This window comes from Homalodisca vitripennis, chromosome 7 (assembly GCF_021130785.1).
Source record: "Homalodisca vitripennis isolate AUS2020 chromosome 7, UT_GWSS_2.1, whole genome shotgun sequence".
NCBI lineage: Eukaryota > Metazoa > Arthropoda > Insecta > Hemiptera > Cicadellidae > Homalodisca > Homalodisca vitripennis.
Genome location: NC_060213.1, coordinates 59,809,056 through 59,832,103, shown reverse-complemented (window position 1 = coordinate 59,832,103; position 23,048 = coordinate 59,809,056). Strand labels below are relative to the sequence as shown.

The following is a 23,048-nucleotide window of genomic DNA, read 5'->3' as shown; positions in this document are numbered from 1 at the left end:
TTGGGGCGGCCTACTGCCATGCACTTAAGCCTCAAGGGCCTTTTGCGCACCCCGGAAACACCATGAGGCCTACCAGTCTACAACTTCAGCAGTTCAACAATCGTCTTGCCCCTATATCGCAGACGAAGATTCTCACAAGCACATTCCATAATGGCTGCGACCTCCGCTTGAAAGACTGTCGGATATGGACCCATAGGAACCACCAGCTCCCTACATGGTCTCACTCCCAGAATTCCAGCGCCTGTGCCGCTTTTTGTTTTGGAGCCGTCTGTGTACCATTCGAGCTCCGCTGGTGGAAGAGGTTGCTTCCCCTCTGACCAATCATCCCTTGAGGTAAAATAATCCTAAAGGGTTTGTCAAAGGAAAACTTTTGTGGCATCTGATCAGAGATCATGTGCAAAACATCCTCCTGTATCAGAGTGCCAATTCTGCAGTGCCCACCGCTGCAGCCCGACCAGAGTCCCGTCTGCTGAAGACAGTAGGCACTCTTCCTGGCCATAGCTCGAATGACAATGTCCAGGGGGGCGAGATTAAGACAACAGTCCAGAGCCGCGCCTGGCGCACTAGGAAAAGCCCCTGTGATAGCGAGGCAGGCCATCCTTTGGATACCTGCCAGACGTGCTACCACCGTCTTGGCTTCCGTTTTTGGCCACCATACGACAGCTCCGTACATTAGTGCAGGTCTGACCACGGAAACATAAAGCCAGTACAAGAGCCTCGGCTTCAGTCCCCAGGGCCCACCTATCACACGTCTGCATTGCATTAGAGACCACTTACCCCTGGCAATGACCCTTTCTAGATGAGGTCCCCAGTTTAGAACCCTATCTAGGATCACGCCCAGGTACTTGACCTCAGGCTTCAGCTCAACGGGTGAGCCTTCTGATACTGTTACAGACTTGACTTCTGGAATCTGGAGCCATGTTCGCCTGAGGAGATCGGAAAAAGTCGACGACAAATAAGCTCAAAACTCACAATTTACACCATTTCGACATATGAGATACCTACATTAAAAAATATACCTTAATCCAGGTGAATTGGCTTTCTCATTGTCTCATCAGGTGCACAATTGAGTGAACTAGTGTTATTGAAATGATCTCTATAATCACAGTAGAGCAACCGAGTTTTTGTACATGCAACGTAGCCATGGTGGAGAGGGTTGATTTAATATGAATGTTATAATAATAATAATAATATTCCTTTATTGCATAAAAACAATTTACAACAATTGCATTGCAAGCGTCAGTAATGGTACAAAAAATACATCAGTTATTTGATGATTTGTCAACTAAAATTATTATTTAATGAAAGGCAATAATCAGAACCAGGGATTTTTCTCGTTGCTCTTAATTTTCAAAATTTTCATCCCAGCGGCCCATCATGAACTCATCAACAGAATAAAATGCCTTTGATACCAGGAGGTGTTTTAGACGAGCTTTGAATTTTTTTGGATCATCGAGTTGTTTGATAACTTCAGGGAGCCTATTGATTATTCTGACACCAACTTGTGACGGCAAGTGTTCAAAAGCAATTGTTCTGTGTTGGTCGATTCTAAAGTTGTCCCTGCCTCTAGTCTCGTACTGATGGACATCCCTACCCTGCAGCAACTCACATTTGAGTCTACAGTACAGGGCGACATCGAGAATATAGAGGCAGGGTAAAGTCAGCAATCCAAGCTCCCTAAAGGAATCTTTACACGACTCTCTGGGGTTCAATTTTGAAAGAATTCTGACAGCTTTCTTTTGAGTTCTAAATACTCTTTCGAATTTGTACTTAGAACAGCTGCCCCACAGTCTCAAGCCGTAAGTCAAATGTGGATGTATCAGGCCAAAATATGCCGTTTTCAATACATCCAAAGAACAAAATTTTGCAAGATTGCGCAGGACAAAAATGCCCGAGGCAACCTTGGAGCAAACCTTTTCAATGTGATCGTCCCATGTCAGTCCTCGGTCAAGGTGCATTCCAAGGAACTTAATGGATTCAGCTTCATCAAGAAGAACATCGTCCACCATCACTGCAGGCCGTAGTTCTTGGTCTTGTTGCTGCCGGAGGCAAAAATTCATGACGTTTGATTTCGAGCTGTTTGTTTTCAGATTGAGTTTTGAGAAATGCTCGATGCATGAATTCAACTCAATAAATGCCTTCACTTCGAGATCGTGTTTTGATTTTGATCTGATGCAGAGAGTCATGTCGTCAGCGTATTGAGTCACCTTTCCATTCTGGATTGATGACGTCAACCTATTGACGTAAATTATGAAAAGGACTGGCCCTAATATTGATCCCTGAGGGACACCATAGGGCATTTTCACTTTGCTTGACATGGCATTCGCGATCTGTACGCACTGCTCTCTATCCTGAAGATAAGACGAGAACCAGTCGTGCGGCAGACCCCGAATACCACTTGTCCACAACTGGTGCATCAGTTTTGCATGATGCACACAGTCAAAAGCTTTGGAAAGGTCGAGGAATATGCTTAGCACATGTTCTCTCCTTTCCAGGCCATCGACAACATTGTGAATAAGATCCGTTACAGCATCTATTGTCGATTTGTTTTTCCTGAACCCGAATTGTTCGGGACAAAGAATTTTGTAACGGTTCAAAAATTTTTCGAATTGTTTGAGAAATGCTTTTTCAAAAATTTTGCTGAAAACAGGGAGGATGGAAATCGGACGATAATTGCTTGAGATGCATGGATCGTCTTTCTTGAAAATTGGAATGACTTTGGCTGTTTTCAATGCAGAGGGGAAAACGCCTTGTGCAAAAGAGAGATTAATCAATTTTGTGATTGGTGTCAAAAAGTGCTTGAAGCACCTTTTGATTAACCATACAGACATTCCGTTGATGTCGCAAGACTTTTTTGGTCTCAGATCTTGCACGATACGGGCCACCTCAGCCTCACCTACAGGAAAAAGAACCATAGATGAGACCGGTCCCGTCAATGGCTCTTCGCGAGAGCTGTCCAAGATAAACGAGTTATCTGGTTCAGCTACGGTCGAGAAAAATGTGTTAAATTCACTTGCCACTTTAAAGGGATCGTCAATTGTGTCATTTATTGTTTTTAGTGTCGGAACCGAGAATTTGGAAAATTGTGGTTGATTTTTGCTGCTATTAATGATGTTCCACGCGCTTTTTGAAAAGTTTTCTGATTGTTGTAATTGGTCTTCGACGTCTCGTGCCTTGGCTTTCTTTATTTCTTTTCGATAATTTTGTTTGTAATTGCGAAAAAAGTTTTTGAACTCTTCATTTTCAGTCTTGACATATATCGAATGGTAAAACATGAGCCTTTCTCTTAGTTCAAGAATATCCTGGGTAATCCAGGTATTCTTGCCCTCTTTGATACGCTCTTTGAAATTTTTGAACGGGCAAGTGATGTTTAAAATGAAAATTACTTTGCCAAGAAACGCGTTGAAGGCGTCCTCTACTCGGTCAAAAGAATCCAAGAAAGACCATGATTCTTTCTCGAGATATTTTTTGAAAAGATTTACATTTGCAGCTTTTAAATCTCGTTTTGTTTTCATGGCGGGAGGTTCAGATTTTTGTTTGGATTTTGTGAAAATGGCTTCCTGTGCGAAGTGGTCAGAGATGGCCGCGTCCATTACAGAGACCGAAACATCAGGAACATTTGTGATGACGTTGTCGATGGCTGTGCTCGATGTGGCGGTCACTCTTGTTGGTGAGTTCACGGACCAGTTTAAACCGAAAGAAGCAAGAATATCGCGAAACCGCTGGGTCAGGGGGTTGGTGCGATCCATCGCGTCGATATTGAAGTCACCAACGATAATGAACTTCAATGATTTTGAACTGAACAAATTTAGGAGGATTTCAAGGTTTTCAAAAAAGGTTGTGCTGCACCCATTTGGGGATCTGTATAAGCCAATTACTACAATTTTTCCAACGGAATTTTGATCAATTTTTATTCCAGCCACTTCAAAGTTAAGATCACAGCTATAATCCACCCTGAAGGGCTGGAAATTCAATTGAGGATTGACAAATATTGCCACACCACCCCCTTTGAAATTTGTTCGGTGAAAAGAGTTAGCCAATTCGTAATTGTTGATTCTGAACATAGCGACAGTGTCAGCCGTGAAGCCATGTTCAGAAACAACCAATATGTCGGGGTGCAGCTCTTCTGCCATGAGTGTCAGCTCGTCTATTTTATTTGTGGCAGACTGCGCATTCTGGTGCACCACTGAAAAAACAAGGGTTGAATTTTTAATTTTGTGAATTTGATTTTTGTGATTGATTGATTTGTAATTCCCTAGTTCTGATAAATAATTTATGTTATTTGCACAAGACTTGAGGATGGACAGTTTTTTTGTGGACTTTTCACCGGAGACGAGTTTGGCAGGCCGCTTTTAACCGCCTCCGCGAATGAGTCGAAGGGCAAGACGTGGGGCTGGGCTGCGGCTGTCAAGGTGGCAGGGTGGGTGGAGAGTGGTGGCGCAGATGCAGTCTTCTGAGGTCCGGTTGACGGCGTCTCAGTAGCGCTGGCTGCGGGCGGTTGGTATGATGGCGCTCTGAGGACAGAGGGGTTCATCCTCCGCAGACCATTCACCACCAGCTCCGCCAGCAGGTGCTTACTATCAGACCGCAGGTGCATGCCGTGTTGTGTGAAAGCACCTCTGCCGATGCGATTGAAGTCCATCACCACTGCCCCATGGTGCCTCTCGTACAGCTCTTCAATATAGTTGTTGATGAGAGCGGTCTCTTGATGGATTAGGTGAGTGGCTGGCAGATCGTGTCTATGGGGCAGGGTGGAGACGACAACGCTGGCGGTTCTCAGCTTTCTCGTGATACGCTGCTCGAGATGCTTGTAGATGTTGTATTGCTGGCCAGAGGCGACGTCGTTTGTCCCTGCTATGATGACGCAGCAGCTCCCGGGCGCAGGCGAGTCGTCGGCTACCGCCTCCAGCAGTTTACCCCCTGACTTACAGACGCCCTTTACTTTGGTCACCCGAGTGATTTTTCGCCTCACAAGATCAGCTAAGTCACGGGTATGGCTGTCGCCCTCGATGAGAATTGAAGAAAAAGGCAGTGGAGTTCTAGGTTTTCTTCTTCTGGTCGTTTTTTCCCTTCTTCTGCTCGCCACTGGGAGTGTTGGGTATGACAGAGGGTTTTAGTTGACGTTTCGACTGTTGTGAGCCAGCCAAAGCCTGATACCTATTCTCCGTTTTGACTGGAAGGTGTTTTCGGCTGTGGTTTACCACTGTCCACTCGGGCGGCTGCCCTCTGTCACACCCGCATTTCTCCATCTTCTTCCCCCTCAAACATCGAATTTCCGCCTCAAGAACCTTAATTGTGATCCTGAGGCTAGCCACGAGGTCCTTGGTTTCGGTGCTGGTCCCTGCAGTTGGCCGGCAGGTCACACTGCACGCCGCAGTCAGCCGCGGAAGCGCGATGAGGTGGGTCACACTGCACGCCGCAGTCCGCCACGGAAGCGCGCACGTATGAATCCACTCTCGACGTATTTGCCACGAAAACCTGATCTGTGTATTGCATTAGACGTGTATCCGACTCGATAGAGTGGTCCAATAAACGTTTATATTTATCATTGAGCTGCAGTAGATGGTCTTTAAGCATTTGGTTTTCAGCAACCAGGTCGGCAGCCTCCGTTGCTGGCACGGACTGTGCAGCGTCAAGTGATCCGAGTGGAGTCGAGGTGCCTACGGACGTCGCGGGTGACATGGCAGGAGGCGTCATCGCGACAACCCGAGTCGGCACGCAGGCTGCACGCGTGGAAGGTTCGGTTTTGCTCAACGACGCGGGCGTCACGGCAGACTGTGCCAACGAAGCAGCAGGGGTCGATGCGCAAGCAAGTGTCGCGGGAGATGCGGCAGGCCGGGTAGGAGTAGGCGAGAAGGAGAGCGTTCTCATGGTGACAGGGTGGGACCCTAGGTGCTTGCCGCTGGACGTCACCACTTGCGTAGCATTAGCGTTGGTCCTCACCTTAGCTCCACACTTCCCCCCCAAACATCGCCAAGCTCTGTCCCCGTTCTTCAAAACATGACTCTCTTTATATTTATGATTGTTGTAGAGGAGTAGAGGTTTGCCATTCTTCGTCTGTTCAATCGATAGAGTCATTTTGTTTTACAACAATAATAATGTTTGGTTAAATTCTCTTAATAATTAATTTGCACTGGTGAATAAATGAATAAATAAATAAATAATTAAAACTAAGGATAAAATGGAATAAGTTAAAATGCTAAAACTAGTTTAAAAGTCACATAAAACAGTTAAAAAAAGTCACATAGAAAAAGAATTGCAGAATTAAAATACAGGCAAGATTGAAAGACCAGTCTTGAATATCACGATTAGCAATAGCAGCACTATCTGTGAGAAATGAATGAAACTACTGTTATTATAATGAAATAAAATAATATTCTAGGACACAAAAAGATAACGCCGGGAGTGTGAATCGATCAGCGGCCCGGCGGAACTTCAGTCCACGACGCTGCCACTGAGCTACGTTCAACTTGATCGTTGAGTTTAGCTTCAGTTCACCTTCCTCTTAAATGAAGCATTTTTATACAAAAATATAAGTAAACTTTTTGTAACAATCTTTTGTCTATATGAAAGCTCACATTTTAATTTACCTTTATACACAATAATTGATGGCAATTATTGCCATCAATGTCAAGGCACTCATCATATCTAAAAACAACCTTTTGTATACTGTCATCATAGAAGATTGCTGCCTGATTTAACAGTGACTGCAACTTAATCATTTTGATGCTATTGTTATCATTGCAGCACTGACCTTAAAGAAGTTTCTGAAGAAAAACAATTAATAGTCACTAGGCGCTAAACTGGGCTGTTTGGAAGATTATTCTATTGTTCCTAGCAAAATGTTGCGATGAGATCTTGAGTTTGTTTTACCACTGTTGACTGACATTGTCATTCAGCAAAACATGTTTCTCAATAAAAATGTCTTAGACAACAATTGTAACTTGAGAAAACTCTCCTAATAACTAAGAAATATTGAAATGTCAGTTAATTTTCACTTTCTACACCAAATAGTTTATGATCATTGCGGGTCGTCCACTTCGCTTCTCATCATGAGCTTTCCTCTAGCAATCTTTTAACCCTCCAACTGGCAGTCATTTTTTCCTGTAGTGGCGGCATGTTTTCGAGCCTCGTGCAAGGGTTTTTTTAAAAAATTTATTAAAAATATAAATTAAAAGTAATGTATATAGAAGTATATATTTTTGTGTTCAGAATTAAACATATAATAATATTAGTATTTAAATTTGGGTCCATGAAATTCAAAATTTACATTTTTTTTTTTTTATTTGGGGGGACCATACCTAGCAAACCAAGTTATAGTAAGAAAACTATAAAAGTGAGAGTACCATTGTGTGTCAAATTTATTCTAGTTTCAGAAACACATAAGCATTATACAAATTTATGAAACTATAATAACACTATATAACAAAAAGCAGCGATGCGCATAAATTGTGAAAATAGGGTGTATATGTAAGAGTTTGCTAATAAAAGTTTTACTAATACAGTTTTACTTCAATACATGTTATATTGCATATTTTATTACTCAGAATGAAGTAAACTATACAGCAGTAGTAAAATAAATTCCATAACCTTTTTTTGAAGAGTCGAAAAAAGTTTCATTTTGTCATTACTCAAAACTTTTGCGAAAAATTTTCGAGAAATTTATTTATTCTAAAATAAATTTATTTGCACTACTGCAATATTTAACAATTCACCACACACTAAACACAACACTAAAACACAAATAAACCTACTAAAACTTACTAATAAACACGACTCGTCACATCAACAACTCAGACGGCATCGACAACATGGCGGTCACATCTTTTACGTTCCAAACTACGAACTTGGTACGTTGCAACTACAATACAAAAAGGAATAAAACTATAGTATTCCTTATGCTTTTTTTCCCCGAATCCAATGGTGCATGAATCGAATCGATACGTTGCCGGAATATACTGTTATGAGTGATTATGCAAGGGAATGTTTGTTTATCAAAATTTTGACGAACAACAATCCGCTAAGGGTTATGTTTATCAAAATTTTGATAAACAACAGTTGGAGGGTTAAAGATCTTACTCATTTGAATGCTATTCCTTCACTCATAATTTGTTGTCCATACACTTCATAACTCTGACAGTGAATTTTAACTCTTCTTTAGTGCCAAGAAAAAACAGCACATACTTCACAATTGGCGGGATTCTCAATTGACAAATGCATTTTAAATATGTATTAAATTTGTAAAAATGATCGATTTTGATTGTAATTGTGTCTGTAGCTTGCAAACAGCTGAAAGAAGTGCTCAATCATGGGACATAGACAGCAGAACTGCAGCAGCAGAATTTCAAAATTGTACTTACTTAAAAAAACATGTCTTGTACTTCTAGTTTCCATTAATATTTTATCTGAGTGCTGAAGGAGAGCTCAGAGTTTGTAGCTGGTTGATCAGACAGAAACAATAGAAACATTGTTTGTTGTCAGATGCATTATGTCAAGGTAATAGTAAATATGTCTATTTGATTGTACTGAATGGAACTAGTAGACAATATCACAGCTAGATCTTGATCTAAATTTCTAGCTTCTTGGATTTGGAGTTATTGGAACGTCAACTTCCAGAATAGAATTAATGATTATTGATAGTTCAGTATCGACTGCTGAAAATCATATTGAGTAGAAGGAAAGTAGGCAGGGCCTTGGGGGATGGGCTTCTCTCAAACGGAAATATACTGACATGATCATGCGGGGCTCAAGAAGCCTGAAAAAAAAATCAACAGGTCTGGTAGCAACTACAGGAGGAAGTTGCTTCCGGAACTTAGAAAATATCCTGGCGGAGCAAGTGTTTTTTGTGATTCAATGTTTATTGAAAATTAAATATATGAATGAGAGATGTTGCATTATAATTAGGTATTCTAATTAGGATGTCCATACATTGTACATGTCCCCCATAGGTTTGTTAATAGCAAATGAATTTAACAACTATTTTTCGAGCACCAAATTTGTTTATCAGAATCTAGGCCAAAGTAACGAAACGTTTACTAATTTACAAAGAAAAAATCAATCAATGTTTCTTTTTCCTGTAGACAAAGATGAAGTGGAAAGTACAATTCGAAGTATTCAGAACAAAAAGTCTTCCGGCTTTGATAGCATTAATGTAATTCTTTTAAAGAAAATAAATCATGTCATTTCTGACCCCTTAGCCAAACTAGTTAATAATATAAGCTTTGCTACCGGAGTGTTCCCTACGGTTTTAAAGAAATCAATAGTTGTGCCAATTTTCAAGGGCGGAAATCCAGAATTGTTAGAGCAGTATAGGCTAATCACACTGCTCTCAATTTTCTCGAAACTGCTGGAAAAACTTATAAGAATAAGATTTTTAAGTTTTCTTTATTCAAAAAATTTTTTTTCAACAATCAATTCGGTTTTAAAAAAGGTAAAAGTACAGAGGACGCGATTGAAAAACTTATGCATATGGTTTATACAAATTTAAATTCTGGCAAAAAAGTAACAGGCTTATTTATTGATTTCAGAAAAGCGTTCGACTTAGTCCGTCATGATTATCTTTTAACAAAACTAGAAGTAGCCGGCATTAGAGGCCCTACACTAAATTGGTTTTGAACTTTTCTTCAAAGTAGAGAACAACAAGTTCGGATACGCAACGTTTTGAGTGACATAAATTTAGTAAATATCGGCGTTTCTCAAGGCTCAGTTCTATCGGCAGATCTCTTTTCCTTCTTTATTAATGATCTCTTATTAGAAAAGTTTTGTGGAGAAATCATAGCATTTGCCGATGATATTGCATTCGTCTGAAAATTGGGCTACAATTAAAGAGTCGCTAATTCATGACTTAGCTGTACTGAACAATTGGTGTAACAGGAATGCAATGGTAATAAATGCATCAAAAACAAAATATTTAAACTTTGATTTGACTGGTTTTGAATTTGACTATGAGTTTAAGTACCACAATAATTGTTTAAGTGTACAAAATTGTAACTGCGAAGTTATTCAACAAACACCCGAAATTAAATATCTTGGAATTTTAATTGACAACAAAATAACGTGGAAAAGTCATATAAATAAATTACACGCTGAAATCAGGAAATCAATTCGAACATTCTATTTTTTAAGAAATATCTGTGACATAACTTGCTTAAGATCACTGTATTACGCGTTGATAAACTCCCGCCTTCAATATGGGCTGCAGTTTGGGGGTGGCGCTTATAATAACTTAATTAATAAACTTTTTGTGACCCAAAAACACTTTGTTAGAATTATGGTTTTTAAAAAACAGTGTGAAAACACTGACTATCTTTTCAAACATCTGCACATTTTACCTATAAAAACCTTTTTGTAAAGTTCTTCAAGCATTTTTCAAAAAGAGCAGTAACAGTGGAACTGAAAATTTGTTTTATTCTACTCAAAGCACAGTCCGTTGTTTTTTTTGTAAGACCAAAGGTAAACAGATCATTCGTTGTAAAAACATTTGTATACTTAGGCCCAAAATGTTTCAATCTTTTACCTGATAATATAAAACAAATTACTAGTTTTAAATTGTTTTCCAAAAAGGTTAAAATTTGGCTCAATAATATTGACGATTTAGGCATTTTACTGTCTATTGTTTCTTAACTTTGACTTCTAGCTTACGATCTAATCTAGTATTAATCTATATTGTTATAAATGTTGTATTTCTTTAATGTGATGCTCTTCAATTGTTTTCTCTTAACGGTGATAAAACTGTATAATAGGTGCAATTATTAAATATGATTTTTTTTCGTTCTCTTACATACTTATTTTTCTAATCTAGTATTAATCTATATTGTTATAAATGTTGTATTTCTTTAATGTGATGCTCTTCAATTGTTTTCTCTTAATGGTGATAAAACTGTAAAATAGGTGCAATTATTAAATATGATTTTTTTTCGTTCTCTTACATACTTATTTTTATTATTATTAGTTGGTATGCGCTACAGACGCAGAAAAAATAAAATGTTAATTTATTACGGAAGACTACTAATTTAAGTTGTTATTATGTTATAATTAAATTACCAAAATAACCACCGAATACTGGCAAATGGTGGTTATTTGATTTTTCAAAGTTGTCATCTTATTATGTAATATAAATGAAAAAGATGGAAATAAATATATTCTATTAAGTATCTACCAGTGATAACATCCTTAACCAATATATCTAAGGCCATGTCACCTAAAATTATACATATTGTGTCTTTACATAATGATATCTACAAGGCTGGTTCATCAAATAAATGATTAATATAACTGTGGTGTGTTCTATATGCAGTTAACAAGTTCTTGTTATTTACACCAATTCTTGTTGGTGTAAATAAATACTGTGAACATAGAACATGAATGTATGTCTCCAAAAGTAATCTATGAAATAGCTGTTGATAAGTTTGTTTACAGAGATAACAGTTTGGTTACTCTTATTGCATTGTATAATAGGTTGTTTAGATTAGATTACAGCGGAATCTGAATGCATTGTGGACACTAAATCCTATGATGAAAGTAATTTCCTTTGTAACCTTCATTGTCAAGCAATAAAACTGTTGCAAGCTCATTAACGCAAGTATCAATTAAATTGTAAGCTTGAAACAGGCTCTGTACATAGTTGTCTATAAAATCAAATATTCAGGTAACAAATATTCATTGTCAGACCATTGTATTGGGCCTTCCACTATCCACACTATCCATATACCATGAACACTTTGAATTTATTATTATAAAGTTAGATGATTCTAAAAATGATAGTTAAATTGTTAGACATCGCCACTCTTATGTGCTATAACAGTCTTTCATACAAGTCTTAATTCTAATTGTACTTTAAACAGAATTTAATAATTCAATTGCACCAATTTTTGTAGTGCTATTTCAACCAATAGTGAATGACCCATTGAAGTAGCACATATGAAGAAATGGAAAGTGCAATAAATTGGTTTAGGTTGGCCATTAACTGAATATGAGTGATGTTTGTAAATAAAACAAAAAAATATATTTAAAATAACGAATATTGTTTTCTTCCTAATTGACTTAGTGCCAGCGAAGCCTATCATCATTTGAAGGGCTTGGAACATTTCATTTCTGTTTGTCTGCCTGCATGATATGTCACAAAGAAACTGATCCATAGACAAGCTTCTATGCAGGCAAAATTAAATTTGATGGTGGTGCATCTCCCTCCATGGAATTTGGCTGGAATGGAGCGTTAGCCAACACTTTTTCATTGGTCTTATGTATAACCATGACGGCAACGAGAAAATCATACAATAAATAAATTTGCAAGCAAACTGAATACAATAAATAAATTTGCAAGCAAACTGAATACATTAATTTGAAATTTTAGCATGTGATGTAGAAACACAAGTAATGAGTTTACTTTGTTCAATTATTGAGTAAGACTATGTTTTGTCAGTCCCTTTGTTACTCTGTTGTAAAATTACTTGCCTCAGCTACTGGAAGAGCTAGTCTAAAGGGCCCCATACACCTGCGAGTCTGGCTCGCCGAGCCTAGCTCGCGAGCCGGACCCGCTGATTATTCACCATACACCTACGTATCTTGCTCGCCCAGTTGCAATCATGAGTTTTTCGAAGAAGGTTGCAGCTGCGGTCATAGTGTTAGATGAGCTAGGTGTATTTAAGAAGAAACGGAAGAAAAAGGTAATGTGGGCAAAGAATTGGTTACTAAATAGAAAGAGAATTAGTCACATGAATTTTGTTAGGAATGATAGTCGCCAAGACTATCAGAACTATTTAAGGATGTTAGCTGAAAGTTTTAACATTTTATTGGACAAGGTTAAACCGCTTATAACAAAAAAGACACTATACTGCGAAACGCTATATCACCAGAGGAACGCCTCACTGCTACTCTCCATTTTTTGGCTACCGGACGGTCTACATAATAAATGCTATCGGCAAATTTCGATACTCTTCAATAAATGTTGTTAAAAAATCAGGGCTCATAAATAACTTGTGGAGTCAGCCATGTTAACTCAAAACAAACAAAACACCTTACCCTTGGCGGAACGAGTGGTGCGTAACGTTTGGCCTACAGTAGTGAAAACGGAATGAACAGATTTTTCGGTGGTGGGGGCACGAGTCCGATCCGTAATGCGCCATACACTGGCGAACTGATACTCGAGCCGAGCCGCATGGCAAGCAGTGGCGGATCCGGCTCGGCTCGTCTGAATTTGACTCGACTCGGCTCTTTATTGTCCATACACTGACGGATTTGGTCCATTTCTAGGCGAGTTGAGCCAGGCTCGCGAGCCAGACTTGCAGGTGTATGGGGCCCTTTATGTATAGTAAGAAACTTCTTCCCCACTGTTCTTGATTAATCTTTTTAATCGTATAGACACTTTTAGAATTGTTTGTTGTTTTATTCTAAAAAACCACCTGTGGCTATATTTATATACTATTGGAAAACAATGACAGAAACGCTGGAAAACCCAATGGAATGATTTCTAAATTATGACATAAGCTATTGAGGCAACACTTTGTCAAACTACCCAATAAAAATATTTTGAGGGTGGTGAAAAAGAGGGTAAAGGACAGGAGAGTGAGAGGGAGACTGAAAAAACTTAATTTTAGTCATTATTGGAGTTCTTCGTAGAATAGTTATTTGGTGAAAGTAACGGGACAACGTTAGTGCAGTTTAATAAGTGACATTTATTTCTATGATTATTATTTATTCAACATTGCCATCAGAATAATATTTACACTAAAACAAAACAATTTTATTTTATGTCATTATCAACTTGTAGGGAAATAAAGGCCAGTATAAACAAGATTGTTTTATTCAACAGTCACAACTTAACCTGCACCATTAATACACATATTAAATAAAATATAAATTTTGCAACAACAATGAGGAATGCAATCCAAAAGGAAGAGTAAATGGTAACGTCACAATAGATGGGATCAGTACGGAACGGAATACACTAAGCTACCAACAATTTTAGTTTCTTCACTATTCTAAATTTTCAATGACACATGACGATGTTTTGTTGCGCTGGAACACTTGTACAAGAATACTGTTTCTCTGTGAGGAATGTTCACTTAGCGATCGCCCGGAAGTTCTGATGAAGTTCCGGCTTGATGTCGTACACCATTTCCAGAATCTGCTGAATCACCTAAACACATCATATTAGTTTTCATTAGTCGATTAGTTTTCTCAATGTGACAAGAGCTTAGTGTGGTAATGAATGTAAATGTTTTTTTTTTTTACCGATATCAGCTGATCCTCAGTCAAAAGTATTAATTACATTAATATTCTAGTAGCCAAGGAAACTACGGGACCTCTATTATAATGGGAACTCGGAACCATTAAGGTATTGGTATATTTGTATTGCCTAATTGATAGCGAGTGCTCAGCTATTTGAGGTTCAATTAACACTAAAAATATAGAAACATGAAGGCCTACCATCTTTATGTTTTTTCTTTGTTTTTTTTTTATCCCTATTTATTTTTATGCTTTGTGTATGTGTTATTTTAAGCTCCAAGTTATCACAGGATCATAAATTATCATGCCCTTTTTGATTGATAAAAAATAGAACTTCTGAGACTAAATTTACGAATATATATTTTTTATACCTATTCTCCCATCCTCTAAATAAATTTTTTCCCATCTTAGCTATTGGAAGACATACGCCTCCATTGTTTCGTTGTCCTTGAAACACTGGCCTCCAAGCACTTCTTTGAGGTGTCCAAAAAGATGAAAGTCCCAAGATGATAAGTCTGAGATATAGAGAGGGGATCTTCGTGTTTTCCATTCTAATGCAACCAATTTTCACCTGCATATGGCCTGTTGTCAAGCCAAAGAAGAATGACACTTATGGTTTATTTTTCTTTTCTTTTCCTTTGAAATGATAACTTTTGTAGCATTCTGTATTTCATAATATTGTGCATCCCTTCTCACACCGTAGACAGATATATCATTCATTAACCCTTCTCACACCGTAGACAGATATATCATTCATTAACCCTTCTCACACCGTAGACAGATATATCATTATAGCAGACTTTGACCAAATCGCCAAAAACAGATATATCTGGTATTATAGATTATGTCTTTTGGAGAGTTTTTTAGTCCACAAAAGGCTTTCGAAATGCCCAGTGCACCCTTCGTGCTTATTGCGGTTGCCAAGGAAGTATTTATAAACAACATTCACTCAGCGACAGGGGGACGGAAGCGCTCTTTGTCTAACCTCCGACTGCCTGCTCATCCGTTTTGTGTCTCCTACAGAGCCATAACCAAACATAACCGAGGCATGTATTAATGCTTTCTCTCGGTTGTCACAGGTGCGTGCGAGTTTACTATGTATTTCGTTATTATTGTTCATCACGTGGTAGTGTTGTGATTAGTTTCAAATATTTATCTTGCTTTTACCTGTTATACTTTAGTTATAACAAAAATTAGCTTTGAACTTTTAGAAACAAAATTTTTTTACTTGTCTTGGCGTTATAGGAAAGTAAATGGATTTATTATTGGTGTGCAAAGGGTTAATAATGCATGATCTTGGAGTAAAAAATCTACATGAAAAGCACCTTGTCAATAAATAAAGATTGTTGCATTAACTTTCCAGCAGATAACCATCTTTGCTTAAGTGCCATCTTGCCACTCTTCCTTCACTCCGTACTTACTTTTTTGACTATAGTATATAATGGTGCACCCAAAATGTCATCACAGGCAAAAGTGTGATTCAAAAAGGACACACCTACTTGTTGGAATTGATCGAAGGGCCGCTGTGAAACCTCCAATCATGTCGCTTGTGATCTTCAGATGTTGAATCTACCAAGCGGACAGTTTGTGATATCCCAAGTCCCCTATCATGATCCGTTCCACACTCCCATAACAGGTATTGAGTACTTCAATGATTTCAAAGAGAGTTATGTGCTTTTATAGACTGCCTCAATCCTGACCTCAGATACACTTGTCCTAGGCGATAATCGTGGCTCACGTTCTAACAATCTTTTCACGCCCATACAAAGATTTTCTGCCAAGCAAATACACGGGTACTTGTAATAGATGATGATATTGTGCCAGTAATCTTTGCAAAATTTCAGTTAAGCTCACCCCTTTCTTGACCAAAACCTTGTTTATAATTCACTACTTCACAGATACACGTATTTCACGATAGTAAACGGATTCGACAGAGTTGCAGTTTGTTTCCTCCTCTCCCTAATAGTAGCCTACCTGTGCATCAACTGATTGTACGTCAATGACTCATTTGGAATTTTATGATAACCTGTCCTGTTCATATTTGGCAGACCCTTGTAATATAGGAAATAATAAAAGAATCAAGTGTATTATCAATTAACGTTTTAATATATGATAATATTAAATACTCATCACAATTAATTTCCAGTTCACCTGTCACATAAAACATCAAACTATTTATCAAGCCTGTTAGTTGTTGTATTTGTGGTTTGCTGGTATGTTATGTAATTGTAGGTCAACAAAGTTTTAATACGTGTGATGTGTACCGGGTAACGTAACTGTTTTATGTGGTGTGATTTAACTACAAAACAAAGCCATCTGGTGTATACAATTTTATGCTGTGGTCTACGCTGATGGTGGAATGGTATATCAACAACATGTAACTTGTAATAAAACTTCATCGGTTGTTTCTGGATTTAACAGAGGTAAGTGTACCTAATTAGCTGTCCTTAAAAATAGACTCTGTTGAAGATAGTTCTTAAGATGGCTTTACCTTTCTCCAAAGATATATCGAATTTAGCTTAAAGATATATCCTAAATTTAAAACCTATAATATTGTACAAAGGTTTTAGATTGTAATTATTTTTTACAATCACAGACAGAAAGCTTTATTGTTCTAATTTTACTATCCTAAGCATCACCTTCCTTACATCAGTATATTACTCTCATAGTACATCTTAATATTGTGTGATAAATTTAAAAATAAATTAAAGAAAACAGTTCCTCTTTAAATGGTGATTTTTATTTTTAATGACACCGTAATTTTAAAATATCAAATTTTTTGTAAATATTACTGGACCCTTGGTTGCTTAACTTAGCTTGTCAATAAATAAAAAGCACACTTAACTTTCAGCTTTGGCTTAACTAGAGTAAAAATTAAATAAGTAGTAGTTTAATTAGCATATTAAAGAAGTAATCAATAAACATAAGCATACAAAAATGTGGTTGTTTTCTTAAAGACTTTTTACACTAGGACTAATACTATTTCACTTATATTTCAATAATAGAGAAATTTTTTATACTGAGAACTTCCAAATAACCTTTAACTTTCGAAGTGCTACTATCGCACATGTGATATGTTCCCAAAATAGCTGAACAGTTTATTCAATCAATACTTAAGTTTGTTTATAAGAAAATACATCTTTTCTCTGACAAAACTGGAAGTGTTATTTCGAAAGTTCTGAATAGTTACCAAACAGTTGATTCTATTTATTTTAGTGTCAACACATTGTAACCAAGAGTGTCTGAAAATAATTTATTTCGAAATAATGTTCAGTGTCACAGTCTACACTAGTTGCTAATTTCGGCCAACAGCACATGATTATTGTTTTTACACCTTTTCTGCATTATTCTTCTCTAAAACATATTAACTTGTATTTTTCCTATTCAAAAATATATATTCAATAGTTTGTATATTTTATATACCTTAAGCACTTAATGTATCCCTCGAAGTTGATACTTTTTTTCTAACACAAAATGGTAATTAACTGACTCTTATTTCGCCACTAGTTCCAAATTTCTGAGCATAGGTTGATTTTTCTAGACTTTGTCAGGCAGTTTCAAGTTATTTGGATTTTAGATATTACGGCTAGCTTAAAATGTGTAATATTCTAATTCTCTAAGGTTAAAAACTTACAGCTTCTTTGTGAAGAGTCACAGCCCTGTTCATTTCTTCGATTTTCACTTTAGTGTCAGCTTCAATTCGTGCAGCGACATCTTCCCGGGAGCCCATGTGCTAAAAATAGTTTGTAAGTTAATAGATTAGACCAACACACAACATACATTGCAATGTACACACTTCAGATATACACACAGTAGAGTTTAAGAAATTATATTCTGATGTAATAAATTGTAGGCCACCCCATGGTAGTAGATGTCAGTTTGGGTCCCAACTTCCTTTCAAATTTAAAAGTAACAGGTACACATTCCAAGTCAAACAGTCTTTTAGCAAATTAACATTGGAAGTATTCATCCCACTTTCATAAATTAAAAAAAGTTTGTACTAATAAACTGTAATTTATTTATTGTGCAAAGCATTTAAATATATATATATATATATATATATATATATATATATATATATATATATATATATATATATATATATATTTTTTTTTTTATTAATACAAATTTTGAGTAAATAAATAAATGTATTTTACACACAATGAAATTAGAAATTTTTGTAAAGTTTTAAGGGCACTTTTCATGTTCAAAAATAAAATGATAAAATACACAAAAATGAATTTCTACCATCTCCTCATGGGCCAGCCGTCTGAGAACATAACGAGTCAAAAATGGCATAAAAAGGTAATGTCTTGAGACTGACGTTCACTCATAGGTGCGGCTTCATAGTACCTAATCTTTTAGCACCTAATCTCATACCACCTACAGAAAAAAAGTCGTCATTTAGGTGCTGTGATATTAGGCGCTATAAGGTTAGGTACTGTGCAACGATCCAGGTTCGTTTAGGTGCCGTGAGACTGTTTCAAGTTTCAGTGTCACAGCACCTCTCGCTTTGTTCCAAAGGGGCCTTGGTGGGGACAGAGGGGATGGAGGAGAATCCAACCTTGCCCCTCACCCCGCTCCCGACGACCCGCCATTACTGTCCTCTACAGCAGGGCGAGCAGTCGACAGCACAAGGCGAGGCGACACGAAATAGACAATTGTCTCCTCGCACAAGAGAAGGGTCCGTGCGCATGGCGTGCGGCGGTTGTTGATTACAACTAATAATGGCACCAAAAATTATTTACCTTGAATTTGAATGAATGTTTAGGCCAAACCGCAAATCTTGCACATAATCCAATAGTGTAAATTATTTGTTCATCTAATTTCATTGTGTTTTACATTTTTATATAAGTTTTTATCGTCATTGGAATTAAATGTGTTCAAATCGTATATTCCGTGCACTGAAAACCGGTAATAATTTGCATTCAAATCTATATAAAAATAGGCAAAGCCTTAAATCATTCATCACTTATTCTGCAATTTCCCTACGTCAGACAAAGTAAATATTTTATACACGTAAGTATCATGACTTACATAAAAAGCAAATTTATTTGGATTAAAATGTAACATCCATAGGGAATTTCAACCATTAGAAGAACTATAGTTTAGCTTTTTAACCTCCCAATGTTCTATAACAGTGAAATTTGACTCACGAGTTTTATACTTTCAGCCGAAAAATCTAGCTATTTCATGCCAAACTGCTAGATAAGTGTTATAATGAATACAAGTACTATACATATATGATGTTTTTGTGAACCAAATACGAGATTACTTAAAATAACCCGAACGATGTTAGAAGCATTGAAAGACTCGACAGAGTGTAACATAAGTGGTAGCGCACAGACGATTCTTCTTTATCTTAAAAACAATAGAGTTCTTATTTAGACCAATAAGAGCATATGTACCAAGTTTGAAGTCACTAGGGCCTATATAATAAGAGTTATCGCACAGACGGACGCACAACAAACCATTTCAATAAAGCCTTTCGATTCTTCATAAAGCGTTAATAAATAGGCGGTTCTTTACATTGCATTAAAAAATATATTTATTTTATAATTACTATATAAACTTATAAGTCAAACTGAAATTTCTATAATTCATTCCATAAAATAACGAAACTAACCTGAGCTTTTTATAGTAAACAAATCAAACTGTACAAAAATGGATTATATTAGTTTTTAATATTTAACTTAATGCTGTTCTCCGTGTTATCAAGATGAGTGATTGTGCCGTTTACGACGATCCTCTGCCTCATGTGAGTGAACATGCTGTTTGTTCTCAATGTAAAACAAATCTACACTTCGTGTGTGCTGATATTTTAGAAAGCACATGGAATCGCATGGGACAAGTACGCCGTGAATCATGGAAGTGTAAGAACTGCTGCTCAGGTAAGAGTAAATAGCAAAAATAAACAATTACTAAGGACATTTTGGCCAAATTGCAAGAAGAAGTTTTGTCAAAATGGAGGATACCGTTAAGGCTCAATTTGAAAAATATGATATTACTTTTAAGAAACAAATGGGTGAATTTAAGGAGCCCATACAATTTTTTTTCTATTTATTATTGCTTATAAATTTGTAATGCTTATAATTACATTTTTTTGTACATATTGTTAATGCTGCTTTATTCTAAGTAATATTATAATAATCTCGTGGTATACCATTTATTAGATTTACACTGCTTTTGGCTATAGTTAAATTGATTACAAAATAGGACTGGCGCTCGGCATAGGAGAGGGAGCGGCGCGGCGTTGCCACGTTGACGTCGCGTCGCTTGGTGTTACAGGGTACAGCAGATCTGCTAGCCACGCGTGTTTCACTAATAGTTTTTTTTTTCACTTTATGGTTGCGTCAATTTATTCGCTGCGCTCTAAAAACTGTTTTTGGTCAAAATTTTCAAACCGTCACAACACTTATATTGAAGCGATTTTTTACATGAAATTTCTTCTAGTTTTGAATATTTTAATGACTTTTTTTAATAAGCAAACAGAAAGAGCAGGGGGTTTGAGTAAATATGTTTAAATGCAAAGATCCATCGTTTACCTAATGAAATGAAATTTAAGGTTTTAATGATTTAAAAAATAACTTTAAAAATAATTGATTTAATAATGTTATACTTTCCTTGTGGTTTTTAACATATATTTAAAAAAAACTCCGGTTTTATATAGTAGTGTGAAGGTAATTGTTTTTCAACTATTCAGATAGTTTGTAAACCTAACTAATGGTCAAACCCTACACCTCCCGTATGCTTGTCTTGAAAAACTTTTCCTTATAATATTTAAATACTAAAAGAAATTTCACTCAGATTTCATATAAAAACGTTTCTATATAGTTACTAATAGGAGTGCTGTGACAGTTTGAAAATTTTGACAAAAAAAACAGTTTTTTGAGTTCAGCAAGTGAACGACGCAACCTGGATCAACTTGACCCCAATGATTTGTTGGTCTTGTTATTACATAGAAGTTTGTCTTTTTAATCTTTATTGTATCTCTTATATTTTACAAGATCCCTTCAGTGTGTATAAAATTTGAAACACAACGTATTTTTTACAAGTTTTCTGCAGTATTAGTGAGAGGGCAGTTCCATGAGTGTCCGCTAAAACGCATTATTGTTTATACTTAACAACCATTTAGTTATTTAAGTTACGCGGTAACGAATTCAAAAACACTAATTAGTTTAACATTGTTTATATGCCAGAATATGTTTAAATGACTTGTTTGCCAATTATGCACCTATTTGAAACAATCAATAGCAGATTTGTGGAAAAATCTGCTATAGCGGAAAACAAACGGCAATATAAATAGCAATGACGACAGCTATGTGTCACTCCATCCAGAACGTAACTTAGTTACACTGTGCTCTGTGCTTGCATATGCTCTGTGCTGTACGGTTCATTTTGTCTCTATGGCAGTGTCTTTTTCAAATTTATATGAGAAGATATTGTTTAATTATAATTTTATGAGATGAATAAAATGTAGAATGACTGTTGGTGCCTTCCAGAGTATTGTAATTATTAACATTAGCCTATAGTAATTCATTTCTAAAAAAAAAGATACCGTTGTTTTCGTCATGTTTGTAATGCAACATCCTACTAGTTGTTTAATGTTATGATATGATTGTTTAGATGGACCTAAAACAACAAACACACAACGGGTTTTTTAAGTATGACTTTTATAGGTGTTGTAGTTTTGTAAACATATCCACAGCATAGTAGCACAATATGATATGATACGGTAGCCTTTGTACTCATATATATTTCATATATTTATACATAAGGTTTCATATATTTATCATATACTGATAACAGCGCTTAATCTGCTGTATCCGGAAAAGTTCCCCTTCAATTTTATTGATTGTTTTAATTCCTTATCATTATTGAAGCTAAGCGTATAATCAAACAGTTGTTTTCAACAATGAGCGTTATCAAACAGCTGTTCTTTAAAACTGCAACACAGTAATCAAATCAGGTAAGTTAATAAATGAATTGTTATAGGAAGCAAAATGTTAACATTTTCAATTTATTAAAAATGTTGATTCACATTATTCCAAATGTTCCAAGTTTTTCTGTTTACATAAGAAGTGGAGAAGACAAAATAAAAATATGAATTTACAAATTAAATTACTTCCTACTATCCATAATATGTCTAATATTCACTTAGCGTGGGTAAATTGAGAAGACCACTATGCAAAATAACATTAAGAAAAACTTACATAGCAGATGGCCCAATCAGGGCCGGCCCTATCTTGAGCTGGGCCCAGTACAAACTTTTACTGCAGGACCCTCAAATTGGCACCGAACTTGCTGCCCGCTTCCCAACTACTATAATTATGACTGTTAAAGTAGCACTTCTTTTCATAAAACCTATTTATAATTTAATCATTTGTCTTTAAAGTTAAGTACTTTTGTGCTGTTGCGCCCCCTCCCTGCCTCTAAGCCCACCAGTCACACATATTTAACCCAAGATCTATTAACGTCTATTATCAAGAAAATTCAAGCTGCAAGAGGTGCATATCTTTGGTCTGCACTAACTGATGATGACATCTGATACTTTACATGTTAACAAAAATAAGATATAACACTCAGCTTCATATAAACTTTAGCTATTTTTAAAAACAAACAAGTTAAAGAAACTAAATATTTTCCAATTATCCAATACAATTCCTATATAATGACGATTAATTATATCAACTGCAAGTCTGTCACCACTATTACCTAAAGAGGGTCAGATAATTCATGAAAGGATTTAAAATTGCAATGACTTCAAAAATAAGTTCTGTATCTGTATAACATGACCATCGATACAAGGGAGATGTTACAGA

The 23,048-nt window shown here is 36.4% G+C and overlaps 1 protein-coding gene across 1 annotated transcript in view; it reads right to left on the bottom strand.

Moving 5' to 3' along the window:
- Positions 1-13,785: 13,785 nt before the first annotated feature.
- Positions 13,786-23,048, bottom strand: part of LOC124365888 (V-type proton ATPase subunit G) — a 33,253-nt gene continuing 23,990 nt past the window's right edge. The window contains exons 3-4 of the mRNA XM_046821995.1: positions 17,861-17,959; positions 13,786-14,137 (exon numbers count right to left, since the gene is read on the bottom strand). Of these exons, the coding sequence (XP_046677951.1) occupies positions 14,060-14,137; positions 17,861-17,959 (177 nt within the window). The 3' untranslated portion in view covers positions 13,786-14,059. The remainder of the gene's footprint in view (positions 14,138-17,860; positions 17,960-23,048) is intronic.